The sequence below is a fragment of the Oncorhynchus mykiss genome, chromosome 7 (assembly GCF_013265735.2).
Source record: "Oncorhynchus mykiss isolate Arlee chromosome 7, USDA_OmykA_1.1, whole genome shotgun sequence".
Taxonomy (NCBI): domain Eukaryota; kingdom Metazoa; phylum Chordata; class Actinopteri; order Salmoniformes; family Salmonidae; genus Oncorhynchus; species Oncorhynchus mykiss.
The window spans coordinates 55335357-55351644 of record NC_048571.1 but is presented as its reverse complement, the minus strand read 5'-3'; the positions used below and the strand labels follow the sequence as shown (position 1 = coordinate 55351644).

The following is a 16288-nucleotide window of genomic DNA, read 5'->3' as shown; positions in this document are numbered from 1 at the left end:
AACTACACTAAAAGGGCTCCCTCCACCATTTAGCTCCCTTTAAGAAGGAGGGTGGATGTCAGGCACATTGCCCGGTGAAAAACCCTTAATCTGAATGTTTTTCTGGGGGGGGGGGGGGGGGGAGTGAATCAGCTGAGAAGATTTATCCCTGAGTGAGATAAACAGGCTACATCTCTGCTAAAGGACATACAGTAGTCAACCCCCCACCCCCATCTCTCTCTCACTGGCATGTGTGAGGATCTTACGCAAGATAGTTCTCATGTAATACCATATGACCATCTATCAAAACTGGTATAGTACGGTCACATAGCGATCTGCCCTTAAACTGAACTCCACACAGACAAAGATCATGCATCCAGTAGTATTAGTGTAAGATGAGGCAGAGAACCACAGGGTGAATCAATCTAGGACAGAGAATGGTTAAATCTAGTTAAATCCCCAGAGTCAAATTCCTTCTCTCATTAAGACGTGGGAAATTTGTGGAATCTAGGGGGGAATAAGAAAACACCTCAAACCAATGGGTAGCCAAGCCACGTGAATCCAGCACAGAGGTGTAGGCATCGCATTCCATACAGTCACATAACTCACATTCTATCTCTCCTTCACCTCCAAGCGTGTGTGTGCGTGTGTGTGTGTGTATGTGTGTATGTGTGTGTGTGTGTGCATGCATGCATGTGTTAAGCAGGGTGTAGTCTTAGAATGATTGGCGCTTGTGTTTTCTCACACCCATTTTGGCAGTGGCAGGAATTAGGCTCAGACAGAGATGTAAAGTCACCTAATCATGTCAGGAATGCCCGCTCTCATCCCATCCCTCCTCAGGTGTAGAGATGCAGTGTCTACCAAAATGCATTTCATTGCTCATCTAATCCAATTGGCAACTGGAAGACCAATTTACAATCCCTCTCCTTTTTGAAGCCATATATGAGCCCGTTATTAGTTGTAACGACATACCAACCAAAGATCCGAGGTGGTGCACAGTTCAACATTAGCAATAAAAATGATTGACAAGATATTCAAGTTTTTTTTAAGCGACAACAAAAGGAGAAAAGGGTTTGGCAGTCTATAAATACCTTCCTCGGAAAAACGATTAAAACCAAATGATGTCCAATATGTAATTTTATGTCGTCATCTCGACAGGTGGTTTCTCTAGCTATAGCTGCCGTGTGTCATAGAAACAGCAGCTCCTCTCAATTCCGGACAGCTTCATAATGAACAGCCATTCATCTCACTCACATCCCACAGGTGCGTGACATCGGCAGGAGAGGAGACAGAGATGGGACAATTCATCTAAAGAAAACAGATGGTTCTGTCACCGATCTCCATTGGAAGTACTGTAACCACTAGCAATGCAAGTTAGTAAGAGGCTGGCCCAGCAGACCTGCTGTGAAATCAATGACTGTATATCCCTGTAATCTAATCGTAAAGTGACTTTCATGTCCCCACACACTGTTCTGCTGTATCTATAGTACAGCGTACTGTAGGATTACTGCTGTTCTGACCAGGCTATGAGGTGCTGAGAGCAAAATTACATGACTATAGGAAGCAACATTATTTTATGTTTAACAAGTAGACACTTCTTTAATGACCTGAGAAAACCACTGGCAAGGAAACAAGGGGTCAAACAAACCTGAAGTTTTCAAAATGCCACAAGGCAAACAAGGGGTCAAACAAACCTGAAGTTTTCAAAATGCCACAAGGCAAACAAGGGGTCAAACAAACCTGAAGTTTTCAAAATGCCACAAGGCAAACAAGGGGATTGTCTTTTTCCCCCTCCATAAATGGTAGACATAGACTTTTTGGCAGCTAACTAGGGAGGGCATTTTTGACCCGCCCTTGTTGCCCACTCCTTGCCCCTTACACTGCTTAATCTCCCTTGAAATAATTCCTTAACTTGCCGTGCAGTGTGGCGAACGGCGTAAGACTCACTCTCATCTGTCTCTGTGATTGCCTTCACTCTGTAACAAAGACACCTTGTCTGAGGGGATTATCTGCTTCCACAGAGTCAGAGGGCTCTATTTTCGTTAAGGAGGCGCAAGTGTAAAACTCACGTCAGTTTGCAATTTCGTCATGTAAAAACTGGCGCACTGGTATATTCCAGCCCTAATGCCAAGTTCAGCAATTTACCTGACTAACATCAGCTCGCTTGCGCTGAGGTGGGAGGGGTGGCAATCAGGGGTGGGAGGGGTGGCAATCAGGGGTTGGAACCGGTTGAGGGAACAGAAAATAACCAGAAAACCAGAAAATAACAAAACATTTAGAGGAACAGAACCAGAACAGAAATAAAGTGATCTCTACTGTTCCAGAACAGAACTGTTATTTTCAAATCTTGAGACCCTGCACATATCTGACCAATTAACAACCAGTTTTCCTGTTCCATAGCAAGCTGCTCTATCTGTGCTAATTATTGGGGTAAATTAGGAAAAAATAATGAGCTAAATGTAAAAACAATGTTGATTATATCCTTCCTGTTTGGCCCTGTCCGGGGGTGTCCTCGGATGGGGCCACAGTGTCTCCTGACCCCTCCTGTCTCAGCCTCCAGTATTTATGCTGCAGTAGTTTATGTGTCGGGGGGCTGGGGTCAGTTTGTTATATCTGGAGTACTTCTCCTGTCCTATTCGGTGTCCTGTGTGAATCTAAGTGTGCGTTCTCTAATTCTCTCCTTCTCTCTTTCTCTCTCTCGGAGGACCTGAGCCCTAGGACCATGCCCCAGGACTACCTGACATGATGACTCCTTGCTGTCCCCAGTCCACCTGGCTGTGCTGCTGCTCCAGTTTCAACTGTTCTGCCTTATTATTATTCGACCATGCTGGTCATTTATGAACATTTGAACATCTTGGCCATGTTCTGTTATAATCTCCAACCGGCACAGCCAGAAGAGGACTGGCCACCCCACATAGCCTGGTTCCTCTCTAGGTTTCTTCCTAGGTTTTGGCCTTTCTAGGGAGTTTTTCCTAGCCACCGTGCTTCTACACCTGCATTGCTTGCTGTTTGGGGTTTTAGGCTGGGTTTATGTACAGCACTTTGAGATATCAGCTGATGTACGAAGGGCTATATAAATAAATTTGATTTGATTTGAATTTGATTTGATTTTACAAGTCATAAAACATGTATGAAAAGGAACAATATGAACAGATCCCACGGTTCAGAACTTTATTATGCTTGTCAGAACAGTGGGACGGAACAAAAAAAGAAGGGGTTCTGTTCGGAAAGGAACGGTTGGAAAATAATTTGGGTTCCAACTCCCAGTGCCAATAGTTGAGGTGTGACCCTAAAAACAAGCGCAAAAGTGACAATTTCGTGCAGTGCTAATTGGAAGTTTTAAGACCCACAGAAAGCAGGTCTTAACAGTAACACAGTTAATAGTAGCATGGATTTTGAGAGCGGAAGCGAGGACGTACAGTGCCAATAGTACAGAAATGCGCATTTTGTGTTGGTGAATCTCGTATTTTGAAACAAACAAACAACTATTGGTTTCCCCCCATTTTGTTTAATTTGCATAAAAACCAAGCCTACCCTGCCTGCCCACGGGGAGCAATGATGGTGCATGTAACTGTATTAATCCTGTTTAAAATAAGGTGTTGTTTAGTTTTGATTTGAATTATACAGTTTTTCTAGGCCTTATCAATAGCCTACTGAATTTAATTGTGCTTATTGACTACATTTGGCATGTCCATGTCCAGACTATAATTTACAGTAGGCCTAGGCCGTATATCAGTGTGATTTCTATAGCCTATGTTTAACAAAGTATTTCCATATTGAAGAAAAGCAATTACAACAATGTGGACTGCAAACATGTTCAACACATTTAGCAAAGATGCGGCAGGCTATTTAACGAACTAGGCTACAATGGTCTAACATTAGAATCAGAGTTGATGACAACGCAATACATAAAAGACTGTAAATATATAACTTGCACCGCTACCGGATGGACGCTGGAGTCCAAGGAGCAGGTGTCACCAGCTCAGCCTCTGACAGGGCCTACACATCACATCATTGGCAGTTTCTCTCTATAGTCTACGATAAGGCTCTGCTTGTTTCGGCTGTGTCGATCTGTTTAACGCCCAGAGTGAGAAAGAGGGGGAGCAGACTTACTGTAATTGTTAGGCACAAAAGCCCCAGCCGCCAACTGTTTGGGTTAGTAATCGGTACGCACGTAGCGCAGCACTGTAGTTTGAGGCAGCAAGACATGTTCTGCTTTGCAGATACATGTGCCAAAGCAAAGGGTTCTCACAGGAGCCAGGCCAGGGGCAGCACTGTCAGATGGTCCTCGTCATCAGAACAACTTTAAATGTCACTCAGAAATGGTTCCAGGGCATTCCAAAAATGTGTAATTATCCATGCTTTGCATAAAATCTCTTGTCATTTACCATAAAAATATTTCAAGCCTGTATCCTAAATCACTTATCTTAGTATGTATTTGATGGATTTCTCTGAATAGGGAAATCTCTTAAGGTAGGATATGCAGACTGCATGTGAAGTGGAAAAACCTGGTGGCTAAACTGAATGAATCAGAATGTCTCACTGTCTAGGAGTGTCGGTCACATCACAGAACTGTGTCACATGGGTGGAGGAGAATATTTGTGGTACATTTGACACTCCTGCTTTTCATACACCGTGTTTACCATGGACATGTAAAACCCAGATGAAAACATCCCAAGACAATGAGCTTGGTCTCTGTGACACTGAGACACCATGCCATGCCTTAGTTGGACAGCCGGCCTGTTTATGCACGTTTGTTTATGTCTTTGACCAGTGACATAGCTGTTCCCAGGATGCAGTGTTTCTCCACACAGACACAAAGACCACCCAAGGACAGCCAATCTCCTCGTCCCGTTACTGGGCCTGCTTCAAGTGTACATCCGCCAGCCTGGTCTTTCCCGCCACAAAAGGGGGCCAGTTCCCATTCAGCAGTTAAACGAGGGCCCAAACTGGTGGCGCCATTGTCCCTGCTCTTCATCCCCTGTCACAAAACAAATTGTTGCCGTCAATCAACATAACTGCCCGCTTCCACTCTTGACCGTCCCAGTCCACTCTCCAGCCAGCGGCCACTCGCTGGGGATAAACACTTAGCTTTTTGAATGGACCTTAGAATGTAGATGTGGACGGAAGTCTCAAGAAGCACCATTAGCAAGTACCGCCACCAGTACAGGCATTGTGAAAAACAAGGTTTGTCGTCAATTAATTGATTGGTATCCGTTGGCTGAGTGATGCATTGATGTCCCATTCCATAGGCCTGAATTTAGCTCTCCCTACTACTAGTTGCTCCATTTGTGTGCCACTCCCCCACAAAAAGAAACCTATTTCAATGGATGAACCAAATGAAGCATTTGCATGCACTTCCATGTGCACTTGACTTGGAAAAACAGTGGCAGGTGGAATTCAAGCCAGTTAGAACACATGTCAGTGTGCACAGATCCCACTCCTTGTGGGAAAGGTTCCTATTGATTGCACCACTACAGGATTCTCAGTCAAAACAGGCCTATGCAACCGAAATGTTGGGTTTTAACGCATGTACTGGACAAAGAGGATGTCTTCTAAATCCATTAGGTCTGCACTTTAACTTTGATTACATGCAATGGCTACCATCTGCCATCTGATACTTCAGTCTAAGAATCCCAACTATGTCATGTCAATAGGATGCTTGTCCCACACTATCTGAAATCAGGAGTAGAAGGCAGGGAATAGAACGACTAGGAAAAGGGAGGAAGGGGAGGGACAGAGCAGGAGCCGTGACAATAAACCAAAATATTTCTAATGTTTTACAATTCTCAATCCTTAAATATGACAAAATAAGAGTATCTCTTAGCAGAGGACGAGGGAGAACTCAACAAGTGGAGCCAGCAAGTCGGAAAATGCCCACAGCGAAAGTGAACAGCTGGACTGTATATGGGCGAGAGATGGGGAGAGAAGGAGGACGATAGAAGTAAGCCAAAAGGAGAAGAGAGAGGGGGATAGACAGAGGGTTGGAAAGGGGGCTGTTAGCATGACTGCTCATCACTGTGCCGGGCTGTTTTTCTCCATGATGTGACTTCATTCCGCTCAATTGTCTCACAATAACCACTGGTCATTAGTCTAATTAGCTTACATTCACTTTTTATTAGAGTAGAGGAACCCGCACCACACACACACACACACACATGCGTGCACGCACACATCTCACAGATGCCAGACACTAAATCACTATCTTAATGCACAACATTCTCATTTCAATCTCTGGGGTTTTCAGAGGCTTTACAAAAGCTGTATGTTTTACGGTTTCTGCTAAAAAGCTGATCTGTCTCCTTGGATGTCAAATGCACTGTCCTATAGATTGAATTGTGTTGAATGAAGAACACTGGAGATAGCACAGGCCTAAGTGTGTGAGAGCGAGAGAGGGTGGATTGTGGTGTGAGCTTCCTTTTATCCTGGTTCAATGGCTCAGAGAAAAGGGTGATTAGTTTTTCCCGTCTCAAAGTACTGCCATGTCTTAAGTTACGGAGATAAAAGCCCAGCCGTGCGTCGAAGAGAGCCGACATTGTCACGCAGAAGAAAAACAAAACCCTGCGACTTAGTGAGGGAGACACCGGGCAGCGCTGGGGAATGCCTGTTAAGATGTTTCTTTGTGTGGTGTTTTAAAACAAACCAAATCTCAGGGGTTGAGCAGACAGCCTAATGCTTCCCTGTATAATGTAATACTGTAACATTCTAACCAGAGACAAAGAGGTCTTTGAGGAAAGCATGGACCCCATAATGAGACCCTGCTGAAAGGCACATCCAGGGGATCATCTCTTGCCCCCTCGGCCCATCCCAGCCTCTTCCCACCAGCGCCTGTCCCAGACATTAGCATGCTCCACGGGCGTGAGAGGAGGTTAGATACAGCATACAGGGTGGTCCCGGGGCCTGGACACAGGGGATGAAGACTGGTAGGGATAGTGATGCCTACGCTGTTTACGGGGGCTTTGCCTGGGATGCTCTCTGAAGTATGCAGGTTACGCAATGCCGATCATAGGCTGTAAAATCCCATCAAAGGGCCCTGCCAGGTCTCACTGACTTGGGGATAAGCCTGTCCACACAGAGATGTTCAGCACAAGGCCCAGCAGCAGACTCACCCCCAGTCCCAGTCTTATGCCCCTTGCCCGCCTCATGCAGCCTCAGCCACTGCCCTAGAGAAACTGTGCTCTCTTGTTTCCGTGGCACCTAGCCCAGCAGATCCCCATAACCCTCCCATCCATCATCAAAGGATTAGATTTGGGGAGATTCTCTTTAGACTCATTGTAATGTTTTCTTTTTGACTATTTTCTGTTCATTTGCAGTTAGGCTCTCTACTCTGGGTTGATAGTCATTGTTTCTTGCCCCCAGACGAGGGTTGGTTGCAGTAGCAATTTAAGCATGCAAATCTTGGATGAGTACTTCTAATGTAACTTAATGGCAGCACCCATCCGGTTTGGGACTATCATTTGTTTTTCAACAGGACAATGACCCAACACACCTCCAGGCTGTGTAAGGGCTAGTTGACCAAGAAGGAGAGTTAATGAGCGCTGCATCAGATGACCTGGCCTCCACTATCACCCGACCTCAACCCAATTGAGATGGTGTGGGATGAGTCGGACCGCAGAGTGAAGGAAAAGCAGCCAACAAATGCTCAGCATATGTGGGAACTCATTCAAGACTGTTGGTAAAGCATTCCAGGTGAATCTGAGGGAATGCCAAGATTGTGCAAAGCTGTCATCAAGGCAAAGGGTGGCTACTTTGAAGAATCTAAAATATGAAATATATTTTGATTTGTTTTACACTTTTTTGGTTACTACATGATTCCATATGTGTTATTTCGTTGTTTTGATGTCTTCACTAGTATTCTAGAATGTAGAAAATAGTACAACTAAAGAAAAACCCTTGAATGAGTAGCTGTGTCTGGTACTATATATTAGCTAAACAGTTGGAGTTCAAAATAGGTGGGGTTCTGCCTCACCTGCACTGAATGACAGGTCACCACTAGTTGGTTGGTTGGTTGTGACTAGGGTTGAAAAGGGTCAGAAACTTTCTAATACATTTCTGGAATTTTCCCGGAAATTTTCCATGGGAAGTTAAGCCCGGGAATTTGGGGTATTTTACTTAAATGCATCAAAAAAGTTAGCTTATAACAGTGAACATTTTTTGGTGGGATACACATAAGGCAATTCTAGATCTGGTGGCATATTTTGGTTAAACTATCCACCATTCAATGGAATTGCAACCCTCTGCATTCTTCCATCACATGTACAGTGCAGTCTTCAATCACATGTACATCTGATTCTCAAGATCTTGCACACTAATGAGATGCTATTGAGGCCCCACTACTACACTGTCTGAGCAAAGGACTTCATGTTTTCTGGTAAGTTTTGATTACAATACTGGGCAGTGTGAATATATTTTATATGACATACATGATTTTTGGTTAACTAATAAATAGTAGCCTACAGCAAAGTGTGTTTAAATAATTTCTAACTTGTTAAAAATGTATGCTAGTTAGTTTTTGCTACCATGTGGGTTTTAGCTTACTTGAGCCTGCTAACTGAGGAGTGTTAATTCACCTGTTTCCATACATGTTTCATTTTAAAACATTTATCTTACAAAGGAGTTGTTCAATTTAACTGCTTAACTATTTATCTGTACAAGGAATTGTATTTGTTAACAATAAAAATAAAATCCAATCTTTACAGGGAATGCCACGGGCACTATCTGATGTGTGGAGACATTTCACTGCAGCTAATGTAGAAAGAAAAGCTGTGTATCAGGAGTCAAGGTAAGATCCAAGTGCAGACCGGACGGCAGGTAGGCTCAGGGTCAGGGTAGGCAGAGGTCAATAATCCATAGGTGGGACAAATGTACAGGACGGCTGGCAGGCTCAAGGTCCGGGACAGACAGAGTGGTCAGGCGGGCGGGTACAAGGTCAGGACAGGCAGGAGAGGCAGGGAAAAAGACAAGAGCTGACAGGACGAACGCTGGTAAGATTGACAAACAAGATTAACTGGCAACAGACAAACAGAAAACACAGGTATAAGGTACACAGGGGATAATGTGGAAGATGGGCGACAACTGGAGCGGGTGGAGACAAGCACAAAGACAGGTGAAACAGATCAGGGCATGACACTGTGTATATTTGCAAATACTGTGTCAAATCATATATGAAGAATGCAACAAAGATGCAGAATCATCTGGCCAAGGGCATAAAGTTCCCTCAGCGCTCACAACAAGCAACCTCTGACAAAAGCCCCTCTACTTCTATTCGAGGTGAAAATTATGACTCAGAAACTTTATCGATAGCAACAGCTCATGGTCATTCTGGAATCAGAAGTTTTCTTGACTCAATGGAGGAACGTAGTCAGAGAAATGCTGATGAATGTCTTGCTCGAGCTGTGTATGCAACTGGTTCACCTCTGATGCTCACAGGCAATGTGTATTGGAAGAGATTTCTGAATGTTCTTCGCCCAGCATACACCCCTCCAACCAGACATGCTTTATCTACTTATTTGCTGGATGCAGAGTTCAACAGCGTTCAAATGAAGGTCAAGCAGATCATAGAGAAAGCAGACTGTATTGCAATCATGTCTGATGGGTGGTCGAATGTTCGTGGCAAGGAATAATTAACTAGATCATCTCCACCCCTCAACCAGTATTCTACAAGAGCACAGACACCAGGGACAACAGACACACTGGTCTCTACATTGTAGATGAGCTCAAGGCAGTCATCAGTGATGGACCACAGAAGATATTTACACTGGTGACAGACAATGCTGCGAACATGAAGGCTGCTTGGTCTAAAGTAGGGAGTCCTACCCTCACATCACCCCCATCATGTTGTCATCATGTTTGACAGTCTCCTAGAGGGGAAAGAGTCTCACCAATAAATGGCCATATCACTGTCTGCCGATATGGACAGCCCCATCAAGAGAATCCTCCAAGATGATGTATTTTGGGAGAGAGTGGTAAGCAGCCTGAAACTCCTGAAACCTATAGCAGTAGCCATTGCACGGATTGAGGGAGAAAATGCCATCCTGTCTGATGTTTAGACTCTTGCAGATGTAAGAGAATAAATCCGTACTGCCCTGCCCACTTAACTGTTGCTCCAAGCAGAGTAAACTGCAGTTCTGAAATACACCAGAAAGCGTGAAAACTTCTGCCTGAAGCCCATACATGCCGCAGTGTACATGTTGGACCCCAAGTATGCTGGGGTACAACAGCATCCTGTCGGGTGCAGAGATCAACAAGGGCTATGGTGTCATCACTACCGTGTCTCGACCCCTTGGCCTGGATGAGGGCAAGGTTCTTGGCAGTCTGGCGAAGTACACTTCCAAGCAAGAGCTTTGGGATGGAGATACCAATATGGCAGTCATGCCAACATATTTCATCAGCCACCTGGTGGAAGGGACTTTGGGGATCTTAGGCTCTTTCCCCTGTTGCCTCCATCATCCACCAAATCCCACCAACACCAGCCACCTCAGAGAGCAACTGGTCCTTGTTTGGTAACACACATACCAAAGCACGCAACAAGCTGACCAACACAAGGGTTGAAAATTGGTGGCCTTCTGGGCAAATTTGAGGCTTTTTGAGCCTGACAACGAGCCATCCTCAACAAGTTTGGAAAGTGACAGTGAAGATGAGGCCTCAGAGTCTGATGTTCAAGGGGTGGACATTGAGGAGGTCCAGGGAAAAGACATGGAAGCCTGAGAGGAAGACAACCAAAGCTTTAGTGTCTAAACTACCATTTTACAGATGTATGTTGAACAATTTTTGGGAGATGTAATGGATCATTGGGGATCATTCAATATTCCCTTTCCTTTGTTGTTCAGTGAAATCATCCCATGTGAAGAGTCAACTCATTTAATTACAGTTAAATTCGTAACTTAATTGCTAAAAAATTCTGTTGGAAGGATTTAATAATTTGCATGTCTGTAAGTTCATTGTCGTCTTTGGTAGAATGTAAAACAAGACATTGCAATGCAAACCTGGTTTAACAAAAATGTCAACAGTTGGTTATAAGCTTTCAACATGATTCAACACATTGGAGCTTTCGCCCAGTGTTGGTTGTGAATGTCACACTGTCGTACTGAGAAAGGCCTGACATTGACTCATAACAGCTGCACAGTGCAGTCAGTAGATGGCCTAATTACCTCTTGACCTTACAACCTCTCCCTGAATGCTTTCCCAACTACCGCTGCTCCTGACCCAGGGTGAGAGATGAGTTTGAGGCACCCTTCTATCCTCTCAACGTGCCTATCGAGTATAACCTCGACTCCTGTGTAAGTGAGCATTCTCCCCAGAAAGATTACATTTGTACTGTACTAATAAACATATTCTGTACGCTGATAACAATAACCTGATTTGAAACATTAGGTATTTGTGATACTTTAACACTAGAAACCTCAGTAATATGAAGCAATAGAAGAAAAGGGAAAGACATACGATACAAGCAGCCAGCCTCTCCGTTGAGTTGAGACCATCCAGGACAGCACTTGTAAACCGTCCGGTAGTCTTGTCTGTAGACGTGTCTGTATGCTGTGTAATACGCTGTCCTGTTATCAAGGGAGACATGACATTATCAATTAATACAAATCAGATAATACAAAGCTAGTACACTAGATCAAGGTCTGTTGACCCTATAAAATCATTTGAGGTTCTGATTTATGGCACAATGTCAAGGTGTGTGTTTGTGGTCACAAAGTCACAGAGTATAATAATCAGTAAACATTTCCCCAGTCTTTTAAGTAACCCCTTTCAAAGTGTGAGACTGGCAGACTGAACTTCAGAGTAGGGTGTCTAACCCTGTAGTTTAGAAGCCCTCTCATGGCTCCACGGTCATTAAGCGTTGTGGAAAAACGTTTTGTTTATGGTGTGTAATTGAAGCTTTGGCTGCCTTCAAAGCTGCCTGCGTCTTTGTAACGCGGTAAATATATGAAGAAAGCCTAAACGGCACTTTGAAAAAACTCCCCAGAGAGTGAGGCGTGAGTCACAGAGACAGAGTCAGGGGTTAGCCGCAGGACTCTCCCTCACAGGTATGTACCTGGTCTCTGCTAAATACAGTAGGTACAGTGAGCTCCAAAAGTACTGGGACATTGACACATTTGTTGTTGTTTTGGCTCTGTACTCCAGCACTTTGGATGTTAAATGATACAATGACTACGAGGATAAAGTGGAGACAGTCAGCTTTAATTTGAGGGTATTTACATCCATATCGGGTGAACCGTTTAGAAATTACAGTACTTTTTGTACATAGTCCCCCCTCCATGTGTATTATATGTGTATTAAAGTAGTCAAAGGTTTAGTATTTGGTTCCATATTCCTAGCACACAATGATAACATCAAGCTTGTGTATCTACAAACTTGTTGGATGCATTTGCTGTTTGTTTTGGTTGTGTTTCAGATTATTTTGTGTCCAATAGAAATTAATGGTATACAATGTATTGTCACTTTGGAGTCACTTTTATTGTAAATAAGAATAGCATATGTTTCTAAACACGTCTACAGTAATGTGTTACCATGATTACAGATAGTCCTGAATTAACTGTGAATAATGACAAGGGAGAAAGTTACAGACACACAAATATCATACCTTCCAAAAAAAACTAACTTCCACTATTATTATAAAGTTGAGAGGTTAGCATGTCTTGGGGGTATGATATTTTTGCATCTGTAACTTTCTCAATCATCATTATTTTTTCTGATTCATTCAGAACTATCCATATCCACATCCACATCCACAAGTGTTTAGAAACATATTCTATTCTTAGCTTAGCTAGCCCTCCTGGAGAGCTGGGCTACATCTTCCACTTAGCACTATATGAGAGGGCTACTGTATTACAGAACAAAAAAGAGAGAAGAGGAGAGGAACCAGAGGAGAGAGATTTTGCCAGATATTTAGGGGGATGAGGATGAAGCACTCTGTTTAAACAGCTTAGACATGATTACTGTTAAGACAAAAAAAAACTGCACAACACAGAATTATCCATAGGTAATACATGCAATAGACCAGTGTTTCCCAAACTAGGGGTCACGACTCTGTTTTCTTCCTACAAATGTGGCTTTATCTTTTGAACCGATTTAAACCTAAAAATATTATAACCCCATCACTGAAAGATAAGACTCCCAGGACACGAATGTGTCTTCTGTTTCCCTCTACAATGCCCACAAGCTGATCAGGACTCCTTAAAACAGAGTGGATAAGACCCGGCACTAAATAGACTAGGGGAAAAAGAACAGCATCAATGTTCTTTTCTACAAAGAAGATCCACTGGCGTACCGGACACCCCCGCAATGCGAGTTCTGATGGCTCTTGAACCTGTCATAGATGTCAATTATTTTAATTGAATAAATTATTTTGACAGTAACCCACCACTAAGTCATTCATAAACCTTTTTAATTTCCATATGAATTAGGAAGTTAAGTGTTTTTCCTCTTGAGCTTCAGGAATGTGACTGAAAAAGTGCCTCAGGCATTGAAAAATAAAAAATCTGATTGAAAGTAAGGGGATATTGGTGAACAAATGCCGTGGTCAAGGCTACAATGGTGCCAGTGCAATGAGTGGAACTTACTCAGGTGTTCAAAAACGCATTTCAGACTGAGAGCCTAATGCTTAATAGGTAGTACTTTCTGAGTTTTAGTTTAGAAAACAATCTCTTTGCAGGAGCGACAGTTACAGGGATGGTAAAAACAGCTTGATTGCCTTGGCAACATCAGGGAAACTGGGCAGAAGGCAGTGGTGCTTCAAATACAGCAGTTCAGCAACATCTTTAATTGAGCATCTCATCCTCCTTAATTGCCAGCCTCAACATGTTACAGAAAGAGATTAACTGTATAGGGAGCGACAGGGACAAGTTGTCTGGATCCTGGACAGCCAATAAATTGGCAGATGCAAACAGATGATCATATTTAGTTGACAACAGCTCTTGAGGGCTTTAACAAAAAAAGCCGTTTGTGATTTCGTTCATACTAGTGAAACAGCATTTGTGTTGTGTGGTTGCAATATCAACAGTCTCTTATCTCTGGTACAACTTGGCATGCATCATTCAAGACTAAGTTTAAATTGTTTGCAGCGCAATGGACATATAATGCACAATGTCTCAAGAAAGACTGTCTGAGGGCCTCTCGAGTGGTACAGCGTTCCTAGGCACTGCCTCACAGTGCATGAGGCGTCACTACAGCCCTGGGTTCGATTCCAGGCTGTGTCACAGCCGGCCTTGACCGGGAGACCCATGAGGCAGCGCACAATTGGCCCAGCGTTGTCCGGGTTAGGGGAGGGTTTGGCCCAGCGTTGTCCGGGTTAGGGGAGGGTTTGGCCCAGTGTTGTCCGGGTTAGGGGAGTGTTTGGCCGGCCAGGATTTCCTTGTCCCATCATGTGCTAGTGACTCCTTGTGGCGGACCGGGCGCCTGCAAGTTGACTTTGGTTACCAGTTGTTTCTCCAACACATTGGTGCAGCTGGCTTTCGGGTTAAGCAAGCTCTCAATGGCTCTCAACCTTCGCCTCTCCCGAGTCCATAGGGGAGCTGCAGCGATGGGACAAGACTGTAACTACCAATTGGAAATCACTAAAAAGGGATAATTTATTTTATTTTATTTTTATATAAAAAATCTAATAAAAATGTTAAAATATCAATAAAATATATACAAAATAAATAAAGGGAACAAGGCAACAGTAAACATGTTGTCCCCCACGAATGATGCAGCGCAACACTCTTGGGCCAATTGAGATATCGCGTGTGACTAACACATTTCTGTTAATTACTACAGCTTCCGTCTTGGGCCAATCAGCGTAATATTGTAAATGCCGGATCTTCATGGCAAGACGCATCATTCACCCAAGTTTGGTCAAAATCAGGGCAGTGCTGTCTGAGATACCATGTGTGACTCCCCTCCCCGATATCATTGTGTGGGACAAAAAAAAGACACAGAGAGAGAAAGAAGCAGCAAGGAGCTCTTCAGGAGACCAGAGGAGTCTCTCAAGATGGATTTAATGTACCTTGAATGTTGCAGCCCATTTCTGTAAGCCATTAGCCAGACAAAACTCACTGAGTTCAACAATAAATAGTGGCTGAATTTATCCTCAAGGCGACCACATTTTTCTCATTGTTAAGCTATTTGATATCATTTTTTATTAAAACAAACCAACACAGTCATGAGGAGTGCACGACAAGGCTTATTCCCCTCAGGAGGCTGACATGTTTTTGCATGGGTCCTAAGATCCTCAATAGAATTCTACAGCTGCACCATTGAGAGCATCTTGACTGGCTGTATCACTGCTTGGTATGCCAACTGCTTGGCATCGGACCACAAGGCGCAACAGAGGGTAGTGTGGACACCCGAGTACACCAGGACCTCTATACCAGGCAGTGTCAGAGGAAGGCCCTAAACATTTTCACAGACTCCAGCCACCCAAGTCATAGACTGTTTTCTCTGCTACCGCATGGCAAGAGGTACCAATGCACCAAGTTAAATAGTTAACCAAATAGCCACCCAGACTACCTGCATTGACACTTTTTGCAAAAACATTTTTTGACTCATCACATATGCTGCTGATAGTTTACTATCTGTCACGTACATATCTACCTCTATTATCTCGTACCCCTGCACATCAGCTTGGTACTGGTACCTCCTGTATATAACCAAGTTATCGTTACTCATTGTGGGTTGTTATCTGTTATTATAACGTGTTTTACTTTTCTATTACTTTCTGCATTGTTGGGAATGGCCGTAAGTAACATTTCACTGTTACGCCTCACCTGTTGTTTACAAAGCATGTGATGAATAAAGTGCTATTTGATTTAATAGAGGAATGGATGGATAGAGGAATGGATGGATGGATAGAGGAATGGATGGATGGATAGAGGAATGGATGGATGGATAGAGGAATGGATGGATAGAGGAATGGATGGATGGATAGAGGAATGGAAGGATAGAGGAATGGATGGATAGAGGAATGGATGGATGCCTGAATTAAGAGCAGGACTCACCTTCTCTCGTATCCCATGCACCAGTTCTGTCCTAGGCAGCCTTGCTTCCAGACCTTGACCATGCGTGTGAAGGCCTGCACACAGGGCTGCCTTTGGGCAACGAGCATCACTTCCCGCTCTGCACACACGTTGGGCCTGAAAGAGGGCAGCGGCAAAAAACATTGAACAAATCAAGCTATTTTTTAAATATTGTGTCCTATAGCATGGGGAAATAAATCAAATGTGACTCTGGATGAAAATAATAATGATGTTGGTGTTTAATATTAGGGCTGTTTTCCTAAAGAAATTACACCCGCTTCATGTTTGTTTCCTTGCCACGATACAAA

General features: G+C 43.6%; 1 protein-coding gene across 1 annotated transcript in view; it reads right to left on the bottom strand.

The window, feature by feature from the left end:
- Positions 1–16288, bottom strand: part of LOC110528970 (multiple epidermal growth factor-like domains protein 6) — an 82983-nt gene that overhangs the window by 64435 nt on the left and 2260 nt on the right. Inside the window, exons 2-3 of the mRNA XM_036983552.1 lie at positions 15963–16097; positions 11422–11531 (exon numbers count right to left, since the gene is read on the bottom strand). Of these exons, the coding sequence (XP_036839447.1) occupies positions 11422–11531; positions 15963–16097 (245 nt within the window). The remainder of the gene's footprint in view (positions 1–11421; positions 11532–15962; positions 16098–16288) is intronic.